At 32.3% G+C, this 25078-nt stretch overlaps 1 protein-coding gene across 1 annotated transcript in view; it reads right to left on the bottom strand.

The window, feature by feature from the left end:
• Positions 1–2458: 2458 nt before the first annotated feature.
• Positions 2459–25078, bottom strand: part of LOC149421477 (uncharacterized) — a 46575-nt gene continuing 23955 nt past the window's right edge. The window contains exons 2-3 of the mRNA XM_089634410.1: positions 5785–5980; positions 2459–3110 (exon numbers count right to left, since the gene is read on the bottom strand). Of these exons, the coding sequence (XP_089490536.1) occupies positions 2864–3110; positions 5785–5980 (443 nt within the window). The 3' untranslated portion in view covers positions 2459–2863. The remainder of the gene's footprint in view (positions 3111–5784; positions 5981–25078) is intronic.

Raw genomic sequence — 25078 nt, 5'->3', positions numbered from 1 at the left:
ATTTAACATTCTTTTTAAATGTACACAAGGAATTTGACGATTTAATGTGATCTGGAAGGCTATTAAATAAAAGTGGAGCCTGGTACAAATAATGTCTCTGCCCAAATGAGGATTTAGGGTGAATTGCCATAAAGTTCAGACCAGAGCCAATTCTTGTAGTACGAATTTGTTGCGTTCTTTTAGCAGAACTAATATTGTTAAAAAATCTGCATAACGTTTGTAGGATAAATAGTTGTTTTAAATTCATGATATTACATTCCTTATAAAGTATAATATTTGAGTATTTAAAACTCCATCACAAAACATCCATTCTATGACGTATGTGCGTAATATATCAAAATTATGGATCGACGATCAGCACCATTTTGAATCAGTGACATTCCGACAGTCGCCGTAAAATGAGTAGATTATAATACTAGCGGGTTCAGACATTTCAATTTTATTGAATAACAAGATTTCTAACAAAAACTTGATCATCTTTGTTGAAAGAAGGTTAATACTTGTCAATATGCTTTCAAGTGTCGAGATGATCAACTAAAATTGAAATATCTGAACCCGCTAATCATGACCGTTATGGTTGACAGCCGACTATTATTTGTTCAAAAGTTGTAAAGGGTTGCAAATCGGCGATTAACGGGGACCGATATAATTTTAAAATTGTTCTGATCGTCGATTTGATTGTCATAATAATATCTGATTGAGTTTAAAACATTAACAATTTAATTGGTTCTGGAATAAATAAATAAACCTATTCGTGGAATTCGTTTAATAAATAGCAATCTACGACTCACAATAACTACTCATTGTTACGAAAACAAGTTTTTTAAAACAATTTTCATTTCCATAAGGATTATGGCTAGGTACCTACCCACGCATAGGTTCATTAGCCATAAAATATCATCATACATCATTAGTTTTTTGTAGTTTTACGAGGTGTGACGGCCGGCATGTCGACATTCTAAATTCACTCAAATCAGTACCTGCTTTATCGAATGCCGATTTCGATCGCATCGTTACACGGTTTTCTAAGTAAGTAGCCAAGCAAAGCTATTTTGGATACAAAAAAACCACTTATATTAAAACAAATGGTCCACCCGTCTTATATCTTTTATATCACAAAGATTTTAGGGTTTTCTTAAATCCCCTCTTCATATTTTATTAAATATTTCTTTTACGCAGTCTTCTGATAAATTAACACGGAGAAAAATGCTTATTGCTAAATTATTAAGAGTCCCTTCAATTTATTCGTAATCCGGTTAAAAAAGGGATTGCAGGCTTTTACGAATGAATTAATAGGTTTCCTGATAAACTTATTGTCAATGACGATTATATTTTCTCGATGTCGGAACACGTACTCTTGAAAATCATAATATTTTCGCATTTCGTCATTATGTATTACCAAGGTAAATGCACGTGCTTGAACACGTGTTCCGATATATTAGAAATTTACTAAAAGTTTATCAGGAATCTGCACTCCCTTTTTTTAACTGATTACCAATAATTTTAAGAGATTCGCAATATTCATTTTTCTTCGTGAAGGCTGAATCTCAACTTGCGGCAAGGATGTTTTTTGTTTTTCTTAGAAAGGTAAACATTCCCCGGTTACATACGAACAACCTAACAATATTTGAATTCTCCTATGACCTGCTTGTGCTGAGATGGAGGATCTAGCCGTTCTGAACACAAACTTTAATTCAGTTTTTCTTGTCCATTCTTGGCAATTAAAAATATAAATTAACTAGAATACTAGGCAGGTACCTACTTATCTCTATAAGCACAACAGGGAATATTTTTAATAAATTAAAACTCTCTTTTCTAAAACTTTATTTAAAAAATATGTACATAAACAATGGACATGCTATCGACGACGGAAAGGCAAAGGGCGTAAGCGACAATTTTGTTAGCGACAACGTAGCGACAAAACTGTTTATTTATCCCATTTTTTATAAAAAAAAGGGCGCTTACGCCCTTTTGCCCTTTCGGCGTCGATATAGTAACAAATGCAAGTAAACGTGGTAGTAGTGTTAAAGTTATTCTTATAAATATGGTAATAATGTTTATTTACACTATATGAATCTTTTGAATAATTACACTTTTTTGAATTAACACATCATAAAAAATAATTATATTATATTTTATTCCTACGAAATAAGATTTTATAAAAAAATATTGGTAAATTTATAGATAATAATTACTTTTAAAGATATATTAAAAACGCAGTCATTAGGTAATAGGTTGGTAAAATTAAAAAAAAAATGGTAAGTGTGTACTACATTCATACAAAATATATTATAATTAAATAATGCATCAGTAAACTTGTACAGAAAAAACAAAAACGTATTGTGACATAATATTATGTACAGTTGAAGTACATACATATGTATATAGGTACCTGTCTTAGAAAATTATTTGATGATTTTATTAAAATAATACAACGTTAAAATTATTTTATGTACAATCTTATTTTACAATTATTTTTGATAAAGGTTAAAGTGAATAGTTTTTTCTAAGCCTTTTTCTACATCGAAAAATCGTTCAGAACCTATTTGATCGTTGATGTATATACATTTCTTGAGGGAAATAGTATAAATAAAGGCGAGAATCGATATAAATTGTTAAGGGGCCTACACAGCCACATCGACAACAAATCTGTCTGTCTGTAAGCTGTCGCCGGTTTTTTAACAGAATATCAACAGACCTAGCACGCTCGGCTACGCTAATATATGAATAATTTTATCAATATCGACTAATTACCGATAATTTTATAAATGTCGATTAATTACCGATAATGACGATAAAAACACCTTAATCGTATCAATATTAATAATTATAAGGTGGTCGTGCTAGGGACCCAGGAAAAGGTTCAAGAATATTTGGACGTTGAATATTTATCTTCATTATTGTCGTTGGCCATGAGCTGGTCGAGGGAGTGCCAGCTGCAGGAGTAGTCTATCTTCAGGTGTCCGTACTGGCTGAGGCCGAAGTTTTCCGGAGGGGTTTTCAGGACTGGGGAAATGCTGCTGGGAGTGCTAAGGCTCAGTTCGCCCTGACTCAGGTAGCCGGCACTCTCGAGCATTCTGCAGTCCGGGCAGTGAATGTTGCGGATTCTCCTGATGGAAAACAACACAAAAATAAATAAAAATTGTGATGTAAAGACAAGAACATAACATAATAATACATAATAAATTAAAAACTAAACAAACTAAATAAATTAAAACTAAATGTAAATAAGACAAAATACATGCATATAGGCAGAACAAATACGCATGAGGAACCAAAGGTTTCTATAAATGGAGAAATCATAAAAAAAGTGGAAGAAATTAAATATCTAGGTGTTATTATAGACTCAAAATTGAACTTCTCAAAAAATGCAGACTATACAATTAAAAAAATTGCAAAAAAATATAATTTCTTGGTAGAATCAGAAACAAAGTAAATAAAGAAACATGCCAGATAATATACAATACAATTATATCACCACACTTTAATTACTGTTCAAGTATTCTTTTTCTCTGCAATAAAGAGAAAATGAAAAAAATGCAAAATAAAGCAATGCGAATAATACTTAAGCGCAACATATACACACGGATAAGATACATGTTAAAGGAGCTGAATATTTTGACGGTGAAGCAAACTGTGTATTTGAATGTACTTATTTTTATACATAAAATTAACATAGGGATGATGTCTAAGGAACTGAAAAGAAAAATAAATTACAATAACGAGATACACGGACACGGGACGAGAAATTCTAAGCAAATTAGATTGCCAACAAGAAGAAAAAACAAGCACCCAAAAATCTCTGATGTACCAGGCCGTTCAACTCTATAACAAAATCCCGAAGGAAATTGCTGCGATAGAAAATATTAATAAGTTCAAAAATGAATTAAGAAAATATGTCTATCTCAATTATTAATGTTTCTTTTTTGTAACTTTATTGAAATATTTAAAGAAAGATTATGTTTGCCAAACAATGTACATGTTTATATGTTTATAAAACTATTAGCACACACGAAGATGTGAGCTAACTTAAGATTAATAAATAATATTACTAGCACTAAACGTTTTGTTTTGTGAAACCAGCATCGTCTTCGATAATAAAATAAGTTACAGGTCTTAAACCTAATCTATTGCAGAAATATACTAATATTGGTTCTAATAATATTTTGGGATGACCTTTTCGTGTGTTTTGAGATTTTAGGCAATGTTAAAAATATCCAAGAATCATCATTATTATTGATATTGGCTTAAAATACATAATAAAAATATAAGTAACGTCTTGCAGCACAGTGGGAGTTACATTCATACGTAGCCTGGACATACCGACCCTAAGATTCCTACCCAAATCTCATACATTTTTCCTTTCCAAAAGTTCCTCAATTTTCTTTACATAAAAACATCCTCCTGACAGCATTCCAAAAGACATGGGCCATAAGGGAAATTATTTTCCCCATGGCCTCCTCTGTGGAGTTAACATAAAAAAAATAAAAAAAGGTCAAAGGGTCTACCCAAACCAGCCTCTCCCGATCAAGTTTTTAAGGATTATGGCCAATTGTGCCGGCTGAATAATCTATAAATGAATATATACTATATAACAGTAATCCGTCATCTGATATCCAACAACCACTGTTATTTGTACTAGTTTAAACCAAAAAAGCAACCTTAATAATTCATCGGTATCGTTGATACAGTTGTACAAAATCAACCTAACGATCTATGCAATGGCGGAAGAGATGAAGCTATTTATTTATTGTTATTAAGTTTAATTTGTAGAACTCCATTTTATTTTTTTTATTTTTTATATATACAATAATATTATTATTGGGTTTATAAAAACAGTTTATTTTTAAACAAGTTCTGCTGTGTAATTATTATTACGCGTGACAGCTGTTTCGCCCTCTGAAGGCATTATCAAACTGTCAAACTTACTTTACTTTAAAAATAAACTGTTTTTATAAACCCAATAATAATATTATTGTATATATAAAAAAAAAAAAAAAAAAAAAAAAAAATGAAGCTATTTATTGAAAAAGTAAGTGTTTTTATGACACTTCTCACGAATTATACGTAAATAATAAAATAGTAACATACAAAAAAATATAAAACATGATTAAAAGAGGTGGCACTCCCCAAATCTTTTTCTTTTCATATTGATGTCATTTACCCAACATTGTCTTTTTTTCTAAAAAAAAAAAATGTCTTAAATATATTGAAAAGGTGAAAACGAGTGTAAATATCCATTTTTGAACACATACTTATGCAAAATGTATGTCTAATTATTATCATATACATGTACTACGGCTAGGAGGTCCGTTGTAACCACTTTTTTCCATTAGGAAACATGTGAGCCATAATATGTTACAACGGGGCTATAACTCTACAGCCACGCCAAAGTTAGACCGTCGTCCCACGGGTCGGTAAGCAATCGGTATAAACCGAACGCTGCAAGACCCTGCGCAGAAAATTAATTTCGCTGTAGTAAAGTAACGGTCTGCAGCGCAGCTCAGTGTGGAATTTTTTCTGCGCAAGGTCTTGTAGCATACGGTTTATGTAGATTGCTAACCAACTCGTGGGACAACGGGCTTACTTACATTTCCCACAATATATACAGTAATTCTTTGTGCGTCTGGGATGTCAGAATATTGATGAGATAACACTCAGTACAATTACTGTAAGTTCATACACGTAGCATTATTTATTTATAACGGCATTGACATTGATTTCGTCCATATGTAAGTAAATTACAGAAGCCAGCCGGTGGTACAGAGTGCAACAAGCCGTTACCTAAACTTTCTCACGGGAGCCGGCCTCATCTGGGGAGAGGGCCTGCTGTGTGTCTTGGAGTTCTTGGGGAGTGTGATCTTCCTCTTTCTGGATGCTGTCTCGTAGACGTACACCAGAGAAGGGTCTGCTGAACCAGGTTCACAGGTGGTGGTGTAGACGTAATTCTCGTTGCCGCTGGACAGGGAACTTCCAGTGTCTGAAAGATGAATATTATCAGTGTTTTAATTAAATTGGATTTCTGGGTTGGCCACATCCGCGCGATGTCTCAAAATGTAGATATCTCCATGGCCATTGTTTTTAGAAATACAAAAGTTGGAAAATTTAATTGCGTTTCAATATAATAATATAATGTAAATATATGTGCTACGCGGGTCAAATTATGTTAATTAATATGCTTAAAATGGCGTTATTTGGAGATATAATATTTCTGTACACACTAATTTGATTTATGAATTTTCAAAACTCATTTTCAACAAAAGACAAAATGTCTATTGTCTTGGGTCCATCGATATTTCAAGTTCGTTCTCGTTGATAGGGATTAGTCTTTCAACAATTATTATTAACAAAAGCATGTTTTATGGAACATTAACCACATGCTACTTTATGTCGTTATTTAGCAAGAATTTAATGCTAACTTATCCACGCTATTGAGAAATGGGCCGGATATATTTTGTACCTACACGCATAGTTTCTAATTATGCGTAAACGCACAATTATTCAGATGCGTTAATTTTATAGCAGCTACCGTTTCTGTAATCGATCGGAATCGATATTGAAACAACTTATCTACTGTCGTGAATGCGTTATTCTAAATCAAGGGCCTAGAGGGCACCTACCTACAATCAGCAAATATCCCATGATAAATATTTTCTATGATTTTTTGTAACTAATTTCTGTTTAAAAATGCCTGTGGAACCATGGATTGCATAATATTGGAAAGGTCAAAAAGGGATGGGCATTTTTCACAATATCAAATAAACATTAATGATTTAAGATATCTGTAAGCCTTGGGGAAGAAATTCTCTAAATGATAGAAACCTTAAAACCCTATCAAAATCCGTTGGGCAGTTTAGAAGAACTAAACGCACAAACAGACAGACGCGGATAGCGACTTTATTTTATACTATTTAGAGATTAAGGAATCCCCCAGGGGATCAATCTTTGGACCACTTTTAATAGATTATGTCAATATAATTATTATAATTCGTGATTCAAGATGGGCGTAATACCTTTAAAAAAATCTGAAAAAACGTATGAATGGGTAAGTCGCTATTCAGACCTCTAGTTTCAGACAGCTCTGCGAATAATTGCAAATTAAACAAGATTTAACCTTTAGTTTACGCCACTTACATATTTAATTTACTCACGACATCGCCATAAATACGTGTATACTCATCCACTAATATGTGTATTTGGCTCACGAAGAATGGGTATTTTATACGAATATGTGAACTGTAATTACTTTTACTAATGCCCACGATATATATTTCTCGGCAAAGGTTTTGATTCAAATACTGGTTTTTACTTATTTCGTCTGAATGACATATGGCAGGCCTTGTCATTGTATTTTACTATATTGAAAGATGTTTTTACATTATCCTATTTATTAATTCATATAAAAATAGTACATATCATAAACATTATACAATAATACAGGCCCTTGTGTACGTGCAATACACGATGGGTGGCAGTGCAATATAAGTAGGCCCCCGTGTAAGGGCGCCAGTGCAATAATACTGTGTGATGTACGTAGGAATTTGAATATAAGTCGATCGACGAATGTATTTGGCATGGCATGGCATCAGGGGTTATGTCCCTGAGCATTACCTCGGACTAGCTCTTACAAAGGCATGATGTCGATTCTCACTCAGGAAGGCTTGGGGTCAGCAATCAGCTTCTGCTACTATCGTTCAGAGCGAGACAGGGGGTCCAGTAAAGACAAAATAGTTATGTTTCAACGTTATATTATAGCAAAGGGCCACGTTGCAACAAAGGGGTCACAAAGAACACATCTTATACATATGGGACATGGTAAACGTATGATCCTATCTAATTGTGATATCACTCTCTGAAGTTACGAAATCGGCACTGAGTTTGCGAAAGCAAATGAATAGGGGGTAGAAAGGTCAAGCTTACATGGTTTATTCTATAAGTGATGCGTATGTGTGGCGGCCATTGCCCACGCGCAGCGAGCACGTTGGAACATAAGTGAACAAGGTTGGATTCGCCGAGAAGTCCGGGCAGGAGTTTATACTATATTCCTTGTCGAAAGAAAATGATGTTAGGGTGATTATCCAGACGTCAGTCTATTCAGATCCAGTCACTAAACACAGCAAAAGCCATTTCAAACAACGTTTCGATTCTGAATATTGGTCTTTTACCATGGCGATACTGACTGTTTCCACCACCCTGGAGCGTGTTACCAACTTACAACATATCATTTTATGATATGTATGTGCGAAATAATACATAATATTATCAATTAATAAAAATTATTTGCGCACACTGGGTTTCGAACACACGACCTCGAAGTTCGGAGCTGAAGAACCGTCCATTTGATGTTGATTTAAGATGAAACAGATGTAACAAATTACTGACGTCGATTAATAATTACTGAGCCCCGGGGCACGTTTATCAGTTCAGACTCACCATTATAAGTAATCGATTTATTGTGGAGAAAGTTGCATGCCGGTTACATGGGGCGAATTAAATTTTGGTTCACGTAATGAATGTGTAACAGGGGCCGGTAAACTGAATAAAGTTGATAAGTAAAGGTACTGTACAGGTGGTTTACCATAATCAGAGACCTGGTTAGCGATCACCGACCCAACTAACCGAACGAGCATCTTGAATGGATTTCAACAGCATGACCGTTATGCTTGACAGCTGATTACAATTTGATTAAAAGCTGAAACGCGCCGAGAACCATTAAATAGTCAAAAAATCAAAATGGCGCGGTCGTCAAATATATGGTAGAGTTTGAAAAATTAATGTGAATAGATATTATTTTTTTTATATACCTACGTAATAAACATGGTGTCTGGGGGTAAAGTGCAATAACTTCGAGCGGTGATTCTAGAATCTAGAATCTAGATGGTGGTAGAAGTAAAAAAGACAGTTAAACTATTTTGACATTCCATTGTATACTATACATTTCCTGTTCAAATATAAAAACAAAACTCTTTTACAACACAACTACACCACCAGAACAATAACCAACGGTCACTACAAAGTACCTTCACTACATACCACGTTAGCTCAAAGACAATTTTTCTTCCTAGCTCCTAAAATCTTTAACCTTATCCCTGAAAACCTAAAAACCGTGAGTCAACCCCATTCCTTTAAAAAACAAATTACGAAATGGATCCTTACACAGGAAAACATTACAATTAAAATACCCATTCATTCTACATTCTATCAATTTAATCACCTTTCAGACAAAACATAACTTATTATAACACATAATACATAATCATATAATACATAATAAACATATAATACATAACACAACATAATCCTTATTCCCTAACTTAGCGGTATAGTATGTAAATAAATAATTAGTCTGAACTATTTACTAATAATTTGAGTAATTCTTATAATCTTATAATCTTCTTATAATTCTCTAACTTCTCCATTCTCTTCTTGCAACCCTAACTAGCTCTTCATAATTTTTATTATTTTTCTTTTTCATATCATAGTAATGTATAGATTCTGTTCAAACTGTAAAATTCACCCGCCATAACACAGGGTCATCCCTAGCATGGAGGGTGAAATATCACAAAAACCATATGTACCCTCTAAACTCTAAATCTTGTATTAATAAAATAAATAAATAAAATAAATTGTTTTAAGTACAGCCATTTGAATTTCGATTTTGTTTTCTGAATGAATGAATGAAGTGGAATCTTGGAAGTGGAAATTAACACACTTACCGACATAGTATCGATCTGAAACTCGGCAGATACACTTGTTATCGATGACAATGCATTCTATCAACTTTTGACACACATCATAAAATTTACAGCAGTTAATATACGAAACATATTGTATTAATAAGTGTATAACTTATTAATACAATATGTACTGACATTGAAGAAATTTATATACAATATGTAAACTGTCTAAAAATAGATATAAAATTAAAAAATAAATTATACAGAATTTTAACAGTGTACAGAACGCACAAATCAAACATAATCAACACGAACTATGTGAATATCTTAGCAAATTTCCGAGAATACTTACTTTTGTTTGTGGTGATTTCAATATAAATATTTCTGCAAACCATCACTCAATTGAAAAAAATAATTTCATAAACATGATGACGCACCTCAATTTTAAATCTTTTATTAATAATAACACTAGACAAATTAAAAACCAAACGCCATCATGCATAGACCACATCTGGTGTAATATACATTTGAATGAAATAAAAAATATTAAATCTACTGTGTGGAAAACTAATATAACTGATCACTACGCGTGTCTTATACTACATGATACAAATAGAAAACTAAATACAAAACCCAAATTAAATCTTCCATATTCTCAAATAGACTACAAATTATTAGAAAAATCACTAAAAACTGAAAAATGGGAAGAAATTTTAATAAATAAATGCGCCAACCAAAGTGCATTACTGTTTGAAAACACTTTAAATAAACACGTTTTAGAATCAACAAAAAAAAACAAATCGTCCCCAACTCAAAAACAAGAAAAATTAAATCTTGGATTACTCTAGGATTAATAAAAGCCACTAGGAAAAAAAATAAACTTTATAAAATAACACAAAGGCCACTAGTTAACAATAAAATTGTATTATACTATAAAACGTATAAAAATATACTAACTACACTAATAAGGAAAACGAAAAACGACTACTAATCAAAAATTATAACAGAAGCTAAAGACAATAATAAAAAAATATGGTCAACAATAAATGAAATAATAAATAAAAAGAAAAAATATAAGCACATATCAGAAATCTCAGATGGGGAAATAATATATAACGTACAAAATGACACAAAAAAATGTTGTAATATTTTAAATAACTATTTTAATAACGTGGGAAAAAACCTAGCAAAATCCATAAATAAGACCAATATATCTAATCCACAACAAATAACACAATGTCAAATTAATAAATTTCACCCAGTCACAGAAATCGACATTGACAGAACTATTTCGAAACTAAAAGGAGATTCTGCCCCCGGCTTTGATAACATAGATACTAAAACAATAAAATCGATGAAAGAATACTTAATTCACCCCATAACACATATAATAAACCTAAGTCTAGCAAATGGCAAATTTCCCAATAACTATAAAAGAGCAATTATAACCCCCATTTATAAAACAGACTGTCGTAAAGATCCACAAAATTATCGCCCGATTTCACTTCTCTCGAATATATCAAAAATATATGAAAAAATTGTAAAAAAACAAATTTGGACATTCTTAGAAGAAAATAAAATAATTAATTATAACCAATTCGGATTAAAAAAAATACAAGTACTCACGACGCGATAGCAAAAATAACCAACTATTTATATACGGCCCTAGATTCCGATAAAAAATGTCTTGGCATATTTATAGACCTCGAAAAAGCTTTCGACAGCATATCACATAAAAAATTAATAAGTAAATTAAAATCAGTAGGGATTAGTGGAAAAGTCTTAGCATGGATAACTAGTTATTTATATAAAAGACCTCAACAAGTAAAATTACTCAATCAAGTCAGCGATTCAAAATATAGCGACTTTTCAATACCCCAAGGCACGGTTTTGGGACCATTGTTATTTATTATATATGTCAATGATATATTCAATATTTCCAAATATGGAGACATTGTCTCTTACGCCGACGATACAGTCCTACTACTAAAAGCAAACACCTGGTCAGAACTAAATAACATGGCAAATACAGATATCAATGAACTAAAATTATGGTTTGATGAAAACCTGTTGACTTTAAACTCTAAAAAAACTTATTATTTACCATTTTTCATTAAAAAACAAGAAACACCTAAAGAAATAAACATAATTATCCACTCTGTGAAAAATACATAAAACCACAAATGCAATATGTTATGCACAAACATAGAAAGCAAGACCGATATTAAGTACCTAGGCATAACAATAGACCAGCGTTTAAAATGGTCCCCACATATAAATATTCTGAACAATAGAATAAGGAAACTAACATATATATTTAGATGTTTAAGAGATATTTTAAACGAAAAATTACTTAGAACCACATACTTCGCTTTCTGTCAATCAATTATACAATACGGCATTATAGGCTGGGGCGGTACATATAAAAATCAAACTCAAACAATTTACATATCACAAAAACTAATAATAAAAACCATATTAAAAAAACCCTATTCATATTCGTCCGAACTTTTATTCAAACAATTTAAGGTCAGAAAATTAAGTGCATTATACTTCTACCATGCAACATTACAAATTTATAAAAACAATATTCAAAATAAAATTGCACCCTTTAAAAATAACAGAAATCTTAGACAAACGTCAATACTTCCTACTCCTAAATGTAAAAAAACAATAGGACAGTTCAACCATGAATATCTCGGAGTTAAATTTTTTAACTCATTACCAGAAAAAATTAGAAACATGAATGCAAATATAAACGAATTCAAAAGCCACCTTAAAAAGTATTCCGAACAGTTGAACTGAATCGTACCAAATATAAACAAATATAACAACACCCCCATACACACAAGCCCTGCTTATTTATGGGGGTACATCGAATACTTATATTATGTAATTAATAACCTACTATATTGTGTAATTATATTACTTATGTAATTGTTATATTATGTAATTCGTGTATCTTTTTTTTTACTAATAAAAAAAACTTAAAAAAAAAAAAGATATATGTTTACACTTATTAATAAAATTAGATGTATTATAATAAAAAACGTTGTTCTTTACGGGTTGATTTTTTCCCATGCAAAAACATATATTTCCCTAGAAGATTTTTTCTATTTTTTAACCTGAAAACCACCTTAAAAAATTCAAGAAAATATCTTATTTTTTTAGTTGTACTATCATATAGAATCAATCACCTCCAGAAGTTAGTACACTTTATCCACGTTCTCCTTGTACGTTATATATTTTTTTTAAATACATTCGTTTTTAAACTCTTGATGTTACGATAATATGAAATTGAAAACATTTGTTTAAACAATGCATAATTATTTTTACGATTGATATTTTAGTCCGTTTTAACGAAAGTTTTAAATGAATCTCTGCAATTTAACTCAATAACTTAATTTGACAGCAAGTAAAATATACATTATGACTGTTCAAAAAACAATATAGAGAAAATGCTTCAATGCCTAGTGAATTATTTTCCAAAAATAGCTGCTGCTTTGAAAACATGACTGAAAAATTAAAAAAAAATACTACATGCACTAGAAATCCTCACTGAACGGAAAAAATTATCGTGCATTACACCATGCAAAGTTGTCGAATAATTATAGTAACAGAAGACCCACTTGCCCAAGTACAGGTATTTTTATTTGCACTGCATGTAGCCTTTTGTGTAATAACTTAGTCCAAATACAATGTGTGCCATTTTAGCGCTTTACCAAATATGCCTCGCAAACGAGTTCATTTGCTGACGATTATAGGCATTAAGCAAGTAACACACATCTGATGGTGTTCTGCGTCGTTGGAATTTTAACTGGCATCGACCTCATTCGTATACTATATTAAAACAAAAACGTTAAATAAATACCTTCATTAGTAGTAGGTACATACAACAGGTTTTCAAAAAGAATTGAAATAACTTTTAACGAGTTGGGAACAATGAACCTCGCGTCCAAAGAATTGTTTTTAATTTTCTCTTCTCTAAATAGTATAAAATAAAGTCGCTATCCGCGTCTGTCTGTTTGAGCGCTTAGTTCTTTTAAGCTACGCACCGGATTTTAATAGAGTTTTGATTATCATTTAGAGAATTTCTTCCGGAAGGTTTACATATATAATACGTGCATATTAAATTTATAGAAAGTACAGTAAAGTAAGTTATAATAAGGTCGTAAAATATATATTTTCGGGTACTACATTGCCAACGCTGTCTAAACCTTATGAGATACATCAAAATAATGTATTACGGAATTGTATATCTTAAAAAGGCCTACAGAAAAGTCCGTGATGGTATATGTCCATCTGCTAAGGATAACCCCCAGCAACGCCGGGTAGCTTGTATTTGATAAATCAAAAACAAAATTGCCTATGAAATCATAAGATTTGTAAGTAGGTACCTACCTACTTAATTATAAACCATATATTTTGGGCTTTGATTATAAATGTCTAGATTGAGCGTTCGAGCGACGAAACGCCAAAAAAAATATCAGCCAACTGTTGGCTGATAAGCTCGTTCAGTCCGCACAGTTGCGAAACTATCGCTGTGCGGTAAACACGTGTTGTGTGACATTTGAAAATGACGATTTGCGCTATAACAGTGTGCAGAAATTACAAAGGACGATTGAAAATAACTAAAAATGTTACCTATCATAGGTAAGTTACCTTTTCAAAGCCATATAATAACCATTTAGTTAAAGAAACAATTCAGTTTTAATAGTGTAATTTAGTCTTATCATCGTCTTGACAACGCCATATTTTGACGCATTGTTTACAGGGTTGCCTGTTCTTCGAATTAAAATACCCACATAAGGTAAAAATTGCAAGGCGCAAATGACGCCGTTCTATTTATAAAGAACATTAACTTTAAATTCAGTAAATTTAAATGATTCATCTCTTTAAGAAATATAAGAATCTAGTAAATAAAAAAATTTCCCATGAGTGCGTTGTTAATTTTAAAATAGGTTTTAATAATTACCCAAAGTACACTATATATAATAATATTATAAATGTGAAAGTTTGTCTTTGTGTTTAAGTGTTTGTAAATTCTTCGCGTTAACACTATATTTAAAAAAGTTATGAATTCGAAATTTGTTTATCTATTAAAATTACAAAAAAATGTGACAGGTTTGTTTGGTGAAGTATCAAGTAAACTTTTAATTTTATTCATGCATATTTTACAGAATACCTAATGATCCTATATTAAGAGAAGTAAGTGGATAGAAATAATAAGAAAAAGCCGCGGAGAGGATGTCTGGCAACCAGCTAAAACATCTGTTATTTGCTCTGATCATTTCCTTGCCAAAGACCTGTATTTTGTCAACAATCAAAAGCGTCGAAGGTTGAAAAAGGAAGCGATCCCGTGTCTTTCTTATTTTCCGTATTTCTTGTTTATTTGTTAAAAATAATCAAATAAAAATAAATCTCTTTTAACAATGATTTTCTTTTCATTTATATCATTATATTTATGTAGAAAACTATCTTACTTAAATGAATTCAAAATTAAACGAATTATAGGTCCCGCAAAATCGAAACATATTTTTTCCCAACTTTTTTGGGAAATACTAGGGAGCTGGTATCACTCAATACGCCTACAGTGACGTTAAGCGCTTACGTCAACGATATAAGTTGCGTATACTTGTGTGTGTGACACGCACACAAGTATTTCAAATCTGGCCTGTTCTTTCTGTCGGAATAACAGTGCGACACTCTATCTAGACATTTATATAATCAAAGATCCCAACCTGACACGGTATCCTAAAAGTTATGCATTTTATGCAGTTTCTCATTTTGTATTACGGTGAAAAATATGATTTAGTCAGTGTTAGAAAGAGAGAATACCGCGTTTTCAGTTTGCATTTAAAAATATACCAGAAAAATTTGAAATAATTTTATGAAACAGTTTTAAATATTTGAAAGGTTTGCAAATTTTTAATAAAATATTTTTACATTAAAGGAAATAGTGAAGTGAAGATAACTTTTGTAATACCTTTGCCTAATCAAATAGGTTTTTTATTCGTGTAAATTAGTAATTATTAACCATTGGTATTAAACCATTTAAAAACTTGCAAATTGTATGCGTTGAAAATTTTAATATTTTTAATTGCATTTGTCGTATGTTTGTAATACTAAAATCGGAAAGAGTCTTTCCTCTGCTTTTAAGAACAGTATTTTATTTTGAAATACGTTCCAAAACAACGTTTTTATCTAAAATCAAATGTCATGCGAAAATATTTTCCGCGGAATCTGAGTTCTGATTTCTGGTACTTATCCTAAGAGAGGTACATTGGCTTTAGGGGTTAAATGGAACATTATGCAAGTGTGCTGTATGGTGAGTGGCAAGTACCGTAATAGTTAAGTTTAGTACAGGTAGATACTTTGATATTAATGCCTACTCACCGAGTGGCACAGATTCCTCAACGGGCCGGCTGCCTTAGAAGGTAGAAGGTCAAGCCATAACGGTGAGGCCGAACGAAGAGAATACTGCGGATTTCCACCTTATGTGCTCTTCACGTCAAATTGATTGATCTTCACGGAATGTCCGGTGAAGATGAAGCAATAAAGACAGATTTAAAATCGATCAAGAATAGAAAAATCTAGGAAATTGTTCGAAGAATAGTTTTAGACTTTTTCCGTCTAACTTATTAGATAGTTACGCGACGTTTCAGCGTAAGTGTAGAGTATAGTTAAACCAGCCTTACGCCCAGGTCAACTTTACCTAGGCCGTGATTTTTCACTATTACTTTACATGTCGCGTTATACTTTGGTACATCGTGTTTTTTAGAAGGGGGATGAGTTTATTTTTAATTACATAAGAAAAACACGAATTTGAACAAATCTTCAAATTTCAAAGTAAATATTGAAGTTCTGTTATTATTTCATCACGAGTCGACGAGTCGTTTGGCTGGCCTTGTGCAGGTGCAATTGGAGCAGTCCGAAACGGGCGCCGACTTCCCATGCGCCAAGGAGCCAAGAGGCGGATTCCCGTTCTCCATCTCTAGCCAACGACAATGTCCCCAATATACCCATTGTCCTCATTTCAGCCTCGGCACAAACTAGAGCGCTACAGTCTATGTCAAATCCAAAATTAGGGTACACTAGGAACATGTTCTTAGCCAAGGAAAATGAACGGGAATCCGCCTCCTGGGCATAGCACAGCGTCCTTGAGGTTGGCGCCTGGTACCGTTTGGCCTGTTGATTCACAGTACTTGGATAGTAACAGAACTTGAATAGGACTTACACAGAACATGAATAAACTTTGGAATTTGAAAAATTCATCAAATTTCAACCTTCATTTTCGGGTTCTGTGAAAGTCCTATTCAAGTTCTATTATTATATCATTATTGGCTAGTTGCCAAAACTGAAATAATAAAAGAACTTGAAATAATCTTTCACAGAACTTGGAAATTAACTTTGAACTTTAAAAAATTGCTCAAATTTTACGAAACAATCCGTCCTTAGGACGGGTTGTTTCGGAGAATTTGAACAATTCATCAAATTTAAACGTTCATTTCCGGGTTCTGTGAAAGTCCTATTTAAGTTCTGTTATTATATCATTATAGGCTTGTTGCTTGACAACACTGAAATAAAAACAGAACTTGAAAAAATATTTCACAGAACTTGAAAATGAACTTTGAAATTTGATGAATTGTTCAAATTCTCCGAAACAACCCGTCCAGTATTTAAAAATTATGTCGATTATGGAAAATATTTATAAAATTAGAAAATGCTCGGCAAATTGCAAAGAAAGGAGATTTTGATTAATTTTTGAAAGTAAAAGGAGATTCGCAATGTTGGTTTGCTAACCACAAATCACCAGGTCACGATCCTACACTAATAAACAATATTTCGGAGATGTATTGAAACGCAAATGAGTTAATCGTGTAAATTCACAATATCAGTGTTGTTTTGTTGTAATTTCATGGACGTGAGCACGCAACAAGAGTAAATTATCGTTTAACTATTTTTAAAACGTGGTACATGATGTTTTGATTTAACAATTATTTCTATAAACAACATGCCACCTTTAGGACTTTAAAAATCACCACAATTGTTTTTTTAAACTCTCAATAATAAAGAAAGAAACAATTTCACTTTTCTCTCGATCGTTGACCTCGTGCATATTAATTTTGCTATTCATTCACCCAGCAGAAAAGTTAGTGGTAAATTTGAATTGGTTTATGAAAATACAAACACATGACAGCATTAAATTAAGTGACTGTGGTATTTTATGATAGGTAGTTCATAAAATTTGATTCAACCATGAGAGTTGATGGTTTATGGATGTTACCAATCATTATTAGTTCGACAAATTGTACTCAAACAACAATATCCAAAAAAAATAACATAGAAATTCACTTTATGTTGTGGTATGTTATACTTATTCACCAGAGCGAATGGTTATGTACTTCAGTTGGAATATTTAGATTTTTCTGACGAAAAACATTAAAAAATGTATTTTTTTGGAATAAACACCTACGCGACTAACCCAACTTTCACGTCAGCTCTCCGCAGATGTAAACGCAGAAAATGGTTAAAATGAAAATTCTAGCCCATACCTACTCTTAAGGCGAAGCTTAATGCCAAATCACTATTTTGATTAATATTTATAACGAATTGGTGTACATTATGAATACAAAAAAATATGTTTTAGATATTTTGAAGATTTTCATATCGTTTCGCTTGAGCAGAATACAAATAAAAACATAAATTACTCAATAAAAAATATAAATGTAAATTACAAAAAAAATATTTTTTCAACAGAAATGTATAAACGCATAAAGGAAACAACTTAAAAAAATACAGTATTATAGCTAAGATTATCTGTGTCTGTTTCACTCGATTAACTTTTTTGCTTTCTTATAAAATTATTAACAAAATAAATAAAAACAAGTTTTGTGCTTGAAAACGAACGTTTCTTGACTTCGTTTGTCAAGCGATTTTAATGCCTATTACCTACAGTACAAGGTAGGTATACCAATAAAATACACATTTTTGGCTTTGACTCCTAGTAGGTACTTAACTATAAAAAAATTTATAACTCATGTCTTATCTTCCTTAGACTTCCTTGACATTTTCCATCTTCTTCAAATATTCCCCTCTCACACTCCCTTCGATTGGAAACACTTATCTCTAAATAGTAATAGTCTCCTTCTACGCCTAAATTTAAAATTTAAAATTTATGTAAAAGTTTGTGTAAAATTACCAACTAAGCACTTTCAGTTATTTTTTAGTAAATAAAATTGCAGTTTATCAAGAAATTCCATACAGAAAAGTATGCAATTGCCATGACACCAGATTCTACCGTTTGAGTGTTTTTAGTCATATAAAACATTACAAACAGATACACAGTTGAATAGTAAAATCAAGTTTCACATTACGTTAGTCGAAATGGAAATATCACTTGAATCACTGAAAAGTCATACATTTTGAAACGAACCACTTTTGGGTTAGTCAAATATGACTGCATTCTCTAACCAAAAAGGTTCGGCAACTTTCAGCCCACGAGTCGTAGTTCAAAGGATGAATTCCCACATCATTTAATTTGTAAGTAATATAATTATAAGATATCAGTCAAGTTGAGGTCGTGCTTACAAGTATGCCATCCATTAGCAAAACTTAACAATAATACACCAGTGTTATTGTTAAGTATTGGGGGCAACCATTGATGTATTGTACACTTGTACAGGTCGACAACAAGTTGCTCTTTGAAAGTTCATTAAAAAAACAGGTAAGTTTTCAAAATGAATAATGTTTACTCAAAAGAGAAAAACAAAATCATTAGAATCATGAAATTAATAGAGGTATGTGTTTTCTGCTTTGTAACCATTGATGTGTTGTATTTAGTCAATATGTGTGATACATGTGTACATAATGCACTGTGTACAATTTAAAAAGACATACTTTCACCCTAACAAAAAAATTAACAAAGTATACGACATAATTTTGTCAACCAGCTGCAATCGATGTCAGAAAACCATAGGTTTTTCTTTAAATCTTTGGCTGGTTTTACTTTTTTATAAAAGCGATTTTCTAGTGAAAAGTTGGCCACCCGAAAATCGCAAAATTCTGTTTTACAAAATCGTATTAACGCGACGTCGGAACACGTGTTCATAAAAATCATTATATTTTCGCTTTTCGTCATTATATGTATATTAGCAGGGCAAACGCGTTGCGTGTATGAACACGTGTTTCGATAATGTATAATGACATTTTATTATGAAGCGGCCTGCTGTCCCGTTTTTAACAGGACTTTAATAAATCTGCAATACGCATTTTTCTTCGTGCATCGGGCGTGAATTTTATTTTCATACAAATCTACAGTTCTATTCCGAGGTTAATAAAATGTTGGGCACTTGATTTTCAAAACAATAGAAAGATCACTGTCTACATCTAATTTCGTAAAAACTCTCTATAAAGCCTGGACAATGCCGGGTACTTCAGTAGTCCATAATAAAATTCTGCGAGCAGACCTAAATTCTGAGGGAGATCTTTTTGTTATTAGACTTGAGATCCTTTGTTTATTAAAATTACGTTTTTCTTAGACTGATAAATAAATTTTAACCTTATCCCGATCTGCGCAATGAGCAGGTACGTGTACACTCACATTTCAAGGTCAATTCAATATGAACCACTTTCAAAAACAATGGAACATTTTATAAACCCCCTTCTTTATAAGAACACGCTCTGAACAGAGCTGAACAGTGAAGAGTGACTCTTCAAATATTTTTTTTCATATTCGATCAAAATCAAAAGTTATTGGACATTGTATCTTGTCTCCTATCGCTTGCCGATCCACGCGTCAAGATGTGAACTCAGAATCTATGGAACACCAATGTCATAAACGCCGTTACCTATGAGAAAACTTTCGCTATGCATCCATTAGTTAACAGAAGTGTAAACAATCTGAACTTCGAGGAGATACCTTATTAATACAATCCAGCCTCAATTTATTCTAAACTCAAAAGATTTAATGAATTATTTATGTTTTCCATCTTCTGGCGTCAGGCGTGACGCGTTGCTTGGGAACCGGAGAAAGCCACAAACAGATTAAAACGCTATCAATTTAGCGTTAGATATGATATATCTACTCGTTTGGTTCTTGGCGAAGATCTGCACTCGACCTAAATTATAAATAAGTTAACAATGATACTTAAAAAGTGATTTTCACCTCCTGAGGAGGTTGCCCAAAAAATCTCACGCCTTCTAGGTCAGTCAGTCTATTGGCAAATAATCACATAGCTCATAATATCAGGTATCGTAAACGCTTTGTCTTTTTGGAGCAGGTTCACCAATATGGTTTTTTTCTTGTGTGTTGATGTTCATTACATATTTTCAAAATGTTACACCTGTGATTAATCTTGCGTGATGATGCCATTTTGATCCAAATTAGATTCATGAAATGAATTACTACGCTATGGAAAACGAGATAATGAATTTCATATTTTCTTTACCCACTGTATAATTCACACATTTCTTATCGTGAGTTGGGCTTGCGAAGCTACGACTTTTATTTACAATAGTAAACTAAATGGGTAGGTATCTATTATGTGAATAAGAGTTAATATGAACTTGTAAAATAATCTAAACTTTATTTACTAAATAACACACCATTTAAATGTAAGTACAACTACGGAAATATGTGATTTTAGATTGCGGGGAGAGTAGGTATCATCTTACGCGTAGCCTGGGGAATAACGAATTGCCCACAGCTGTTGACTAGTGCTGCCAAAGTTGAGAGAATTATATGCCTATTGAACGAAACAATTATTTCCACTAAGTACTCGCTACAACATCATAATATATGTAATGAAGAAATGTAGGAAAGGGGAATTTTTTACGGTTGCCGAGATAGCTCGGTGTTATCATAATGTTTCAACATCAAAGAGCAATAACTGTTTAACTACATATCTGGGTAAAGAGACATACGAGTATCAGAATTTTAAATGAACACAGCATCAACGCGCCAGATGTTAGAAATGAGTGTTAATTACGGTATGTATACATTGTATAGTATATATACACGGTGTCCGTACACTCGTAGTACAAGTGAGATCTAATGAATATACAGAGAACCCAAAAAAAAATTCGAACACTGAATTTCCATTTTTTTTAATATTTTTTTTTCGGCAATTAATTGGTTAAGAATGCCTTTGCAGCCGATTTACGCTTCGAATCATTTAAAAATACAGTAAACAGTTGATATAAACCCCTTAGCAATCGAAATTGTTTAAATTGGTCCGAAAAATTTCTACTTCGAACACGATTTATTCGAAAACGAAAGCTTGAATCAAAAAGCGTTATTCAACAAAATTGACTCCAAATGTGATGTAGATTCACCAGTTTCCTGTTTGTGCTAAGAGTTTCCGGACACCGTGTATATCTTTGTACGAGAAAAAACGACAATGATTTACTACACTCATACATTACTCTCTACATGTCTTCTCATGTGTCATAAAAAAAATTAAGTTCAACATAATGTTATTATTTCATTCATTGAACGCTCAAGTAAAGGAATGCGCTCCAGGATACAGTTTACATCACCTGCTGCATTATTCTTAGACTTTTCCATTGTTTACCTGTAAATTTGCGACTATAGACGTGTAAATGACAATTGGATTTCACAGAATGGGAAACAAAACAATTCGGCTACCTATTTACCTACGCGTATTGTCTTCCACGGCAGAATGCCGATCAAATTGGCACTGAATGCCACCTATTAAAACGGCCAGATTAAAACAGCAGAAAACAGAAACCAATTTTCCATTGTTTAGATTTTAGATTACGATTTATACTACAGGTAACTTTAATACTAGTTTTCGTAAAGTTCACGGCTTTGGTTTCATAATTTGTTGTTTATTTAATGGTCAAATTGGGACTTAGGCGGAATTAAGTGCTTTAATTTTGAAACTTCTATGTAATTTTTGGCCTTTTGGTTTAATAATCGCGAGAAAATGTCGCCAACTTGGAAAATATTTACATATGCGCCAAGTTTCAAAAGAATCACTCTAATTTTCTATAATGATAGTTTATAAGTCTCCCATGAAGACTCCAAATTCAGAACGATGTAACTCATGACCATTCCATTACAAAAAACCTAATTTTACTGCATGTAAAAAAAAAATATGGATATTTTTCGACATATTTCTTTTAAATAAACGTTTTTAAAGCTTTCTAAGCTATGCCCCAAACCAGAAAAATCACTGTTTTTTTTTAACATTTGATTTTCACTTTGGTTTTCGGGAACATTTGAATGAATGCTAATCTTGGAAGCGGAAATTAACCTACATTCCGGCATGCGATCGAGCTGAAACCCGGCAGATACACTCGTTGTCGATGACAACGCATTCTATCAATTGGTGGCATTCAAGTTCACATATACATTTCACTGAAATTGGATGACGACGTTCGGAGTTGTTACTCCAGTTACTGGGTAGGCAGGTTCGATCCTCAGTCAAACCAAAAAAAATAAAATTTTTACAACAATAATAAATGGATAATTTATATACAGTTGGTATAAAAAGACGTTTTAAAATAGATCTATTATAATATAAAAAAACTTTTTTTTTTACGGTTTGTGATTTTTAAATCTTATTTATTTAATTTTACTGTATTAATTACCATTTTTTTTAAATTTAAACATCGAGAGAGATATTTCCAAAAATATAAGAGAATTCATTTTTTCAAAGATTTTTGAATTTTTTAACAGATTTATACATTAAGAACAATTTGAAAACAATCGCGCTTGAGTGAATTTTTAAAGTTTTTTTATTTAGGATAAATTAAATATATTTTTTTTAAATGTGAATACCTCAGAAGAGTCCCAACTGCTCCCAACCGTCTGGAGCCAGTAAGACTATGGCATCCCTAATTGGGTTATGTTGTGATGCAGAAGGTACCTAATGGGGAAGGGAAGGAGTTGGGGAAGATGAAGATAGGAAAGCACCCGTCTATTCAGATCTGGTCAACAAACACGGCTAAAGCCATTTCAAGCAACGTTTCAATTCTGAATGTTGGTCTTACATCAGAGCGATACTGAGAGTAGCTTCCACTCTGGAACGTGCCGCAAGTACACTGTATATTATTTACAATTAATAAATTGTGAAATAACACAAATTAATCAAATAAAATTTACTTGCGCACGCCGGGATTTGTACCCGCGACCTTTGGCTTGCTATTCGACAGCCTTACCCTTCGCCCACGGAGGCCGTCAATATAAATATTATTATTCTTGACATGAAAACATCGACCAAAACTTAAACCTATTGGAAAGTGCTCAGAAGAGAGAGTACCTTAGTCACGTTGTCACAGAGCGAGTAACTAGTAACATTGATCTTGAAACTTGACCTCTCTGGCTATAATTTCGCACTGTCACACTCTACTCTTATCTCATCATATTCTGAGTGGTTTTATTCCGAATGTCTCATTGTTGTAAGTGGTTACGCAGTCGGCAATCAAATTAACTTTATCGGTTTATCGACACCAAAACAGTCTGCAAAAGGGAAAGTTTACCAGTTATTGACTCTAGAATGCCTCCGATAGATTTATTACGCAGACCAGGGGTCGGGGAACCCAAGTAATTTATTCAAAACTCTTTGAATTTAAATGTTATTTTCAAAATTGGAATTGATTGTGTGAAGATTCTAGATAAGCGATAAAATAGGTACCTACTTATAATATACATATACATTTTTTTTTTGGCAGAAATCAATTTTCGAAATTGGAACTGATTTGTGAAAAATTCAAACTACCCCATGATGTTTCATGGTTAGTAATAAATTCTATATTTATTTTAGTATTTATTTATTTTGCGTTTTATTTTATGCAAGCGAAACTATACCTAAGCACGTTTCACTGCATTTCTTCCAAAAAAGGAATCAATGTACAATGTTGAAATTGATTTCTCCTTTGTATTTTCCAGAACCTATCGAAATAGAGAAAAATGAGTATTGCTAATTTATTAAGAATATCTTCAAATTATTGGTAATCCGGCTAAAAATGGGATTGCAGTCCGTTTCATGATAAACTTTTAGTAAATTTCTAATATATCGGAACATCTGTTAATGCACCTACATGTGACATCATATTCATTCACATACGTATTTTACAAGAATTTTATCAGGAAACCTATCAATTCATTCGTCAAGGGCCTGCAATCCCATTTTTAACCGGATTATGAATAATTTGAAGAGATTCTTAATAAATTAGCACTACTCATTTTTCTCCGTGTGGGGGCGAGTAGGCCATAAAGGCTGAAAAGCAGTGCCTACCCTAAGAAAAACTAACTAAAATATATTTTATTAAATCAGCAAAATTTTCATTAAAATATGACTTTTTGACTTTTTGAATATATGGCATACAGAGCTCCGGGCCAAAAAGGCCCCTTTCTCTTTCAACATGAGTTA

Source organism: Hesperophylax consimilis, chromosome 8, assembly GCF_061612785.1.
Source record: "Hesperophylax consimilis isolate HC1 chromosome 8, BYU_Hcon_1.0, whole genome shotgun sequence".
In the NCBI taxonomy this organism is placed as follows: Eukaryota; Metazoa; Arthropoda; class Insecta; order Trichoptera; family Limnephilidae; genus Hesperophylax; species Hesperophylax consimilis.
This window is presented reverse-complemented; position numbering and strand designations above follow the sequence as displayed.